An 8160-nucleotide genomic window follows, 5' to 3' on the forward strand; every position below is an offset into this window, starting at 1 on the left:
AACGCCTCCAGCAGCCAGTGCCCTTGTGTGCGAGCAGAGCAGCTCAGTCACTGCTAATAAATCCCTGACCATCCATCTTCCCCTGCCCAAACTCGACAGCGCAAAGGGAAAGGTTAAAAGGATCCAGATGCACCTGAGCGGAGGCAGGCTGCCGCAGCGCCCGCCCAGCGTCCCCCCAAAGGCAGTGGGGAAAGGCAAAGGATGAGGGAGGGAGCCCGGAGCTGCCTGAGGGTTTCAGTCTCTGCGGAGGAGATGGACAAAATCACCTCTGATGCGGATAAGGGCTCCCTCGCCATCATCTCCCCCTCCAGCGATATGAGAGCCTGCTCCGAAGCCTGACCCTCCCAGGAACCAAGGCGGGATCCCACCGGCAAACCAAAGGCTCTGCTGAATACTCAGCCCAGAAGCTGCTCTGCTGGCTGTCCCAGGCTGCCCCTGAAGCCGCTCTCTGCCAACACTTCGCTGTAACAAACCATTTGTTTTACTCTTGCTCCCTCCCTGAAGACAGGACATTTGCTGCTTCACGTATGAAAGTATCCATTAGTGACATTACCGCTGCTGGTTCACCGGCAATTCGAGGAACAATTTGAAAGGAAGGGACAAGAAAGGCGAAGAAGAGAAAATCTCACGAACTAGCCCATAGACTAGATCCCCAAACCTGGTCACCATCCAGGCGCAGACCCCCCAGCCGCTCTTGGGCCTCACTGCAGGTGCCGGTCCCGTCCAAGCCCACCTCGTCCCGATGGCTCGGGCACCAGGCAGTGGGTGACACCCCGCCAGACTGGGCAGAGGGACTGGACTCAACTGGGGGAGAATAAATAATCCGGCTTCCAACACTGGCAGCTGCCAGCAGGATGGATCAACCGGAGCATCCCCGGGGTGGCCTTGCATGAACGAGCCCCCGGGGACAGTCTGTGCCACACGGTGTCTGCAGGAGCTTGTGTGACAGGACAGGAACGGAGGCCTGGAGGGGCTCCTGGGCAGTGCTGGCAAGGAACATGGGTGTGCTGGCCCCCGCATCCCAGAGGTCCCCTGCTTCCCTTCGGTGTGGTGCTAGCCACGCCGGGCAACCAGGAGCAGCTGTGCCTTGCCCAGCAGTCACAGCTCATTACCCGAGAGCAGCAGCCCAATTTCTCAAAGTCCGTCTGCCTGCCCGTGCTCTGCCCACCCCTGTCAAGGACAAGCAAACCTTGCTGGAAAATCCCCCTGCATCTGTCCTGCTTCCACAGCTACGCTCCTCTCGAGCCCTGAGCCACCCTCCAACCCCTCGAATCTATTTACAGCACCATCATGTGGGGAGGGCAGCGGTTTCTGCCTCGCCCCCAGCGACCCGCTCTGCTCTGCGAGCGGAGGGACCTCGCTTTCCCGAGCACACCAGCCCGGAGGTTGCTGTCACGTCAGGCACGGCAGAAAAGCCTGTGTCAGCTCTGCCTTGGGAAGGGAAAGGCTCAGGGAACGCGCTGGAGGGGTGCGCAGGGAACAGACCTTGCTGGGAGGCTCACGCCACTGCTCGGAGAGGTGGCGATGAAGGCCAAGGGGAGACGGTGACCTGCTGGAAACCAGCGCTGCAGGGAACTCGCTGCCCCACTAAGACGGGGTGCCAGGGCTGCCCAAGAGGGGCAGCGCTGGGAGAGAAGAGCTGCAGAGCCCGCGACGCAGGGAGGCTGTGGGGAGCCTGTGCTCTGTGCGGGGACCCTCCACCTTGTGCTCCCCACGGCGCGGCTCTCCCTGGATGGCAGCTCCTGATCCACAATACAGCTCCCACCCTGCTCCCGGGCTCAGATGAAGCACACAGCAGCAGCAGGGTGGTGCTGCTGCCAGGGCTCCCGGGGAAGCCAAATCCCTGCCCGCAGGAGGAGGAGAGCCAGCAGAGGCTGCAGGAAGCGCCCACAACTCATGGCCCCAGCACCCAGCAGCGCGGTCAGCCTGGTCCTGCCCCTCATGGGAAGAGCTTCTGTCCATCTGCACTCCCCTGCTGCCTCAAGGAGGGTTTTAATGCCTGGCTCGCAGCGAAAGCTTGCCCTCCCTCTCTGATGACTCACACAGCTCAGATTTTGTCTGCTTTCACCCCTATAGTGCTAGCGGAGCAAGGCTGGATGGGCGCTGCAGTAGGTCCCCATTAGAAACGGTCCTTGGCAGCAAGAGGAAAAAAGGAAAGCGTCTGCAGGCAGCCTGGCTTTCAGCGACTGCCCTGGGGCAGCACCTCGCCCACCTCTGTTCAGAGGCAGCATCCCAGAGGAACGGGGTCTGACTTTCACCACTGTCACCTTCTGGGAGGGTTTAGGCAGTGCCCGGAGAGCAGCGCTGCCAGCCCCACCAGCGAGAGCGGTGTTAGGAGACCGGAGATCACAGGAGAAACCCACTGTCAGCAACAGCTCAAATGCAACAGGAGGGCTAAATCGTCCACTGCTCTGAGGCACCTAATTGCCAATCTGAGCCTGTAAAGGTTTGTTTGCATGGTTTGTCGGAGCCATTAGACTGAAACCCCAGATGACTGCTTATATCGAATTCACTTCAGGCCTCATGAGCTCATGGGTGCTCATTGCTGGGGTCACAGAGACAGTCTCTTCTCCAGACACATCCTCCCGCTCCCACGGCCTCGCCAGGCCTTAGGGTGCGTGTGGGGCAACCGCTCCCTTTGGAAAACAAGGAGGAAGATCCTGGATGTCCTCATTTGGAAAACAAGGAGGAAGATCCTGGATGTCCTCAGCGACAGGGTGAAATCTATGACTCACTCCCTGACAGTGCACAGGGAGGTTGTTAACAGACATGGGCAAGGTCAAAACACCACTCCAGACAGCGAAGGCGTCCCTCTAATGCCTCTGTCCTTCCTGGAGGTGTGAAACAAGTAGAAGAGAAATGCCTGAAGTGGCCAGGGCGGCGTCAGAGCAGCAGAAGTGAGACAGCGGCGGCCATGGGCAGCTGAGGAGGAAAGGATCCTGGAGATAAGGGCATGCCTACCTTTGTGATTCATGGTCTTCAGGCACTGCTTGCTCTGGATGTCCCACAGCCGGACTGTTTCGTCGTGCGAGCCGGAAAGCAGCAGGCTGCCATCCGTGGAGACAGACAGACACGTCACCTGGTTCCTGGAATGGGGAAGAGAAGAGGAAGTTTAAACTCGGGACGACCCGAGGACTGCCAGAAACCAGTGAGGTGGGCAGACGGGGGCGATGAAGTGTTTGGCAGGTATGTCTGGTCCCTCACCTGTGCCCTTTGAAGACCTTCCCGTTCTCCCGCTCTGTCTGGAAGGTCCGGTCTCTCTGGACTGGCTGCAGAAATGCAGGAAGGAAGGGAGAGAGTAGTTTAAATTCAGGAAGACTGAAGCCAGCAGGTTCATCACTGTGTCTGGAGGGGGCAGAGGAGATACAGGGGAACCCAGTCCCGCCCGTGCCCTGGCAGGTCACACCAGTCGCGTAGGCTCAGGGTGCCACATCAAGAGCAGCACTCCGCAGGTCTGCAGCCCCAGGCACTCACCCAGGCACAGAGGTCAACCTGGAAGATGGATCCGTCCATGCCACCGCAGAACATGTGATACTCGGAGAGGTCAAGAGTCACCGCCATGATCCCCACGTCGAAGAGGACGGAAAGCAGGAGCTCCCCAGATGAGATTTCCCAGAGCTGGAGCAAGAGGGTACGGGAGAATTAGGGGCTTAAATGTTAACGACAGGATTGGAAGAACACGCTGCTGCTTATCAGCACCTGCCCAGCAGCAAGCAGGCAGCATCCTGCGGATGGGGAAACCGAGGCCAAGGTATAACCACGACAGAACCCAGGAGCGGCCTCTTCCCGACCATGAGACGAGGTTCCCGGGCAGCTCCAAAACGGGCCTTAACCCCTTTGCGTGCCTGTGCTGCCCCCAGGGCAGACCCCTCTCTGCAGAGCAGGAGGAGCAGGCTGTGGGCTCCGGGCTGCTCTGCTCCCGCCCTTTGAGACTAAGGACATCCGTGAGGGGAATCAGAGGATCCGAGCCCAACGTTCCCCAGGAGAAGAGGGACTGCAAAGTACGCAGAGGCGCAGCGCGAGGGCAGGTGCAGAGAAACTGCTGGTGTTTGGAGAGGCAAAGCCCATTAGTAGGTCTGGCAGCTCTGAGTCATCAGAGACAGCCAAGAAATTCAGCTACTGCAACCCTCACGCACAGCTCTGCTGCAGCCCAGCAGAAACTGCTTTAACCCTCTGGCACCTGCACACCTCCAGAACTCTTGTTCGGTGGGACGGAGCCGAGCCTTACCTTCGCTGTCTGGTCAAGGGAGGCTGTGGCAGCTCGTGCCAAGGGCCCTCCAAAGCCACAGCACAAGTCCGTGATGGGGAGGCTGTGTCGGGACCACACGTGGCGAGGGTCAGGGATCTGGGAGGGCTCTGCCTGCAGCACGCTGTAGGGAGAACAGAGAGACGGGTTAGCACGTGTCATGGTTTAACCCCGGCCGGCAACTAAGCACCAGGCAGCCGCTCATTCACTCCCCCAGGGTGGGGTGGGGGAAAGAATCAGAAAAGTGAGAGAACTCGTGGGTCAGGATCAAGGCAGCTGAATATGTAGAGCAAAAGCCGCGCGCACGCCAGCAAAGCAAAACGGGGAATTCATTCCCTGCTCCCCACAGGCGGGCGGGTGTCCAGCCATCCCCAGGAAAGCCGGGCTCCATCACGCGTAGCAGTGACTTGGGAAGACAAACACCATCACTCCGAATGTCCCCCCTCATCCTTCGTCCCCAGCTTTATATCCTGAGCGTGGCGCCATGCGGTCTGTCCCCCCAGCCCATCGCTGGTGGTGGGGGGTGAGGAGCAGAAAAGGCCTTGACGCTGTGTCGGCACTGTGTCAGTAACTAAAACATCCCTGTGTTATCAGCGCTGTTCCCAGCACAAATCCAAAACACAGCCCCGCACCAGTGACTGTGAAGGAAACTCTGCCCTGGCCCAAACCGGCACAGCTCTGGGATGGCACTCCTGGCGGCAACGACCAAGCAGGACACAGAAGCCACCAGCAACCACAGCACATGCGATACTGAGGATGAGGGCCCCTGCTGAGCTCCCCATCCCAGACGGGACAGAGACCTCAGCTGCCATTAGCAGGGAAAGGGCACAATCCATTCTGTGTCAAGCAGGGAAAAGAAGTCAGAGCCATATGCCTCAGCTTGGGAAACTCGGATGAGACACTAGGAAAAACCTCTCTGGCAGCGAGGACGACAGCAGTGGAACAGCCGCCTAAGGAGGGCACAGACCCATCCTCACCAGCAGGCTTTACAAACAGCTGAGACATGCGGGCTTAGGCAGAGCTGATTCCGCCTCCGGGAAGTGGTGGCTGATCTCTTGTTCTAATATTCCTCGCCCAGATGCTCCCTGTCCCCCGTACAAATGGGTCGAGACCTCCCCGTGGGCCACTGTTACCTGTAAAGGTTCCACACCAGGGCCAGACAGTCCTTCGCCCCCGAGAGAAAGTGGCTGCTGTCATCAGTAAAGCAGAGGCATGTGAGGTCCTGGTAGTGTCGGTTGAGGATGGCTAGGAGGTTCCCGTTGGAGACCTAGAGCAAGGGAAAGGGCAGGAAAATATTAAGAAAGGAGCACCGCAATGCCCCAGAGCAACGTAGCGCCCTGCCCTCAACGGTTGTGGGTGCAGCAGCACCTGCAGCTCCATCCCCAGCCGGGCGTTGCGGTGCCAGGCGCGAGCAGAGTGGAGAGTCCCTGCACCGCAGAACAGGGCGGTGAGCAGAGTGAAAAGGGAAGGTTGTGTCACCCACATGAGCCCACTGGCACCTCGCTGATGGCAACTGATGTGACTGAGGTGCAACCAGTACAACCACATATGCTTATGACCGAAGGTATATACAGCAGAAGACAGTTTGAAGAGGTCCTGCCCACGTTAACTCTGGAACCTAGCGATGCCAGTGCCGTTTCTCTGGTCAAGACACAAGCACGCAGTAAAGGTTTCCTATTTATTGTTAATATTACTCTGACAGCTGCTTCCAACCTCCCACAACATCTAACGAGACAGTTGTGGGGGTTATGAAAGCCGCAGGAGGCTGAGTGCCACCCCAGGGGTTGCTGCACTTCAGCATGGCTGAATGGTCTCAGGCCAACAGAGGCTTTTGGGTGGACAAGGAGTTCCCTAAACCCAGAGCTTTTCTTGTTAAAAGGCAACGCTGCAGATGGGGAGGGAACTAACGAGGCAGCGAGGGAACCCCGCACAAAAGAACAGAATCGACTCCCTCTCGTTGTCTGAATTACACCTAAAAATAAGACCAGACTGCAATTCAATGGAGAACAAGTGGTTTCACAGAGAAAGCACAAAACTAGGGCTCCTGGGCCCGTTTCCAGCTCTACGATGGTTTCCACGCAGCATCTCCAAGGTGTCTGTTCCCTCTGCCAGCAGGACAGTGCCGTCACCCACCCCAGGCAGACGCTCGGAAGCGTTTGCACGGCCAGGCTGGCTGGGGGCAGGCAGGGAGGGCCACGTTCTGCAGATGAAGCAGAGATGGGACCAGCTCAGAGCATCACGAGTGAGTAATTCCCACTCGCTGCAGTCTCAGCCCAGCATCCCTTGTGAGGGCTTTTTTCCCCAACGTTGCCACGAGCATATTTTTGAAAGAAAAACCTGATGAATTAAGATAGAGCCGCCCACATAACAAGGCTCAGAAACATCCCCCAGGACTGAGAGCTTTCCAGGTTAGACATCTCGGTGTTTAATCCCGGGGCTCAGAACAAGCTTGTTCTTTTATTTGCTTGGTGAAGTGCTTAGAATGTACTGTAATCCCCACGTAAACACCCCACTAATTAAAAATAGAAGGATGATGACCAGAGCACAGCAGTCTCTGCAAACATCCAGATCACAAGTCACACACAAATATTAGGCTAAAACCTGGAAGAAATGCTAAAAGAAAATTAGGTCCTGTGTTTCTGCTTTGAGGGAGCAACACCCGACCCCTGAGGCACCTTGGAAAGAGAAGGAAAGAACAGACCTAAGCCTCACCCAGCACCTCCCACCACAATTTCTTTTCCCCCTGCTTGGACGAGCTGCCCCACGATCTGCACACCCACGGAAGCTGCCAAGCAGCGGCCTCAGCCCTCAGGGGAAAATGGAGATGTGCCGGTTTGGGCCGGGGTAGGGTTAGTTTCCTTCACAGTCACTGGTGCGGGGCTGTGTTTTGGATTTGTGCTGGGAACAGCGCTGATAACACAGGGATGTTTTAGTTACTGACACAGTGCCGACACAGCGTCAAGGCCTTTTCTGCTCCTCACCCCCCACCACCAGCGATGGGCTGGGGGGACAGACCGCATGGCGCCACACTCAGGATATAAAGCTGGGGACGAAGGAGGAGGGGGACATTCGGAGTGATGGTGTTTGTCTTCCCAAGTCACTGCTACGCGTGATGGAGCCCGGCTTTCCTGGGGATGGCTGGACACCCGCCCGCCCGTGGGGAGCAGGGAATGAATTCCCCGTTTTGCTGTGCTGGCGTGCGCGCGGCTTTTGCTCTACATATTCAACCGTCTCTATCCCAACCCACGAGTTCTCTCACTTTTACTCTTCTGATTCTCTCCCACACCCCACCCTGGGGGAGTGAGTGAGAGGCTGCCTGGTGCTTAGTTGCCGGCTGGGGTAACCCACAACAGGAGCCCAGACTGCACCAGGACAGCTGTAACGTACACGACCCAGCAAAGCTTTCGCCCCACTGTGGAGCCCAGATAATGTAGATTTACTGACACCTGACGAAACAGGGGCACTCGCTAACCGTACAGGATGCAAATCTCTACAGCCCCATCCCCTGTGCCAGCCCGCGGCCCCCTTACCTCCCACAGGTAGATGCTCTCAGCAACCCCAGCCAAGATGTAGAGCCCGTTGGGAGAAGCCGTCAGGCAGGTCACTGGCCCAGGGCATATGATCTTCTGCTGGAGCTGGTCCTGGGGGCAGAAAGAACACAGTGAGCCTTCGGTACGGGCTGGAGTACAGGAGGGAGAGAGAAAGAAGACCCTGGTTCAGCTGAGACTGGCCCACGGGAGAAGAGGCAGCTCAGGCAGCATCCCACATGCTGCATCTGCCCACGGTTGAGCTGTGTCCTCAACCCACATCAGCACTGCCGCGGTTTGGAGATTCAATGCTGAAAAGGAAGATGGTGGAGGAGCACTGCCCATGTGTGCAAATCACATCGAATTGCTCTGCATTTTGCTGGTTTT

General features: G+C 57.7%; 1 protein-coding gene across 1 annotated transcript in view; it reads right to left on the reverse strand.

Annotated features, from left to right (window-relative positions):
• Positions 1-7887, reverse strand: part of WDR18 (WD repeat domain 18) — a gene marked incomplete at its 5' end in the record, with an annotated part of 10296 nt that extends 2409 nt beyond the window's left edge. Inside the window, 6 exons of the mRNA XM_009889047.1 lie at positions 2962-3086; positions 3205-3269; positions 3475-3618; positions 4229-4370; positions 5380-5513; positions 7777-7887. Of these exons, the coding sequence (XP_009887349.1) occupies positions 2962-3086; positions 3205-3269; positions 3475-3618; positions 4229-4370; positions 5380-5513; positions 7777-7887 (721 nt within the window). The remainder of the gene's footprint in view (positions 1-2961; positions 3087-3204; positions 3270-3474; positions 3619-4228; positions 4371-5379; positions 5514-7776) is intronic.
• Positions 7888-8160: the final 273 nt, after the last annotated feature.

This window comes from Charadrius vociferus, unplaced genomic scaffold (genome assembly GCF_000708025.1).
Source record: "Charadrius vociferus isolate BGI_N301 unplaced genomic scaffold, ASM70802v2 scaffold2447, whole genome shotgun sequence".
NCBI lineage: Eukaryota > Metazoa > Chordata > Aves > Charadriiformes > Charadriidae > Charadrius > Charadrius vociferus.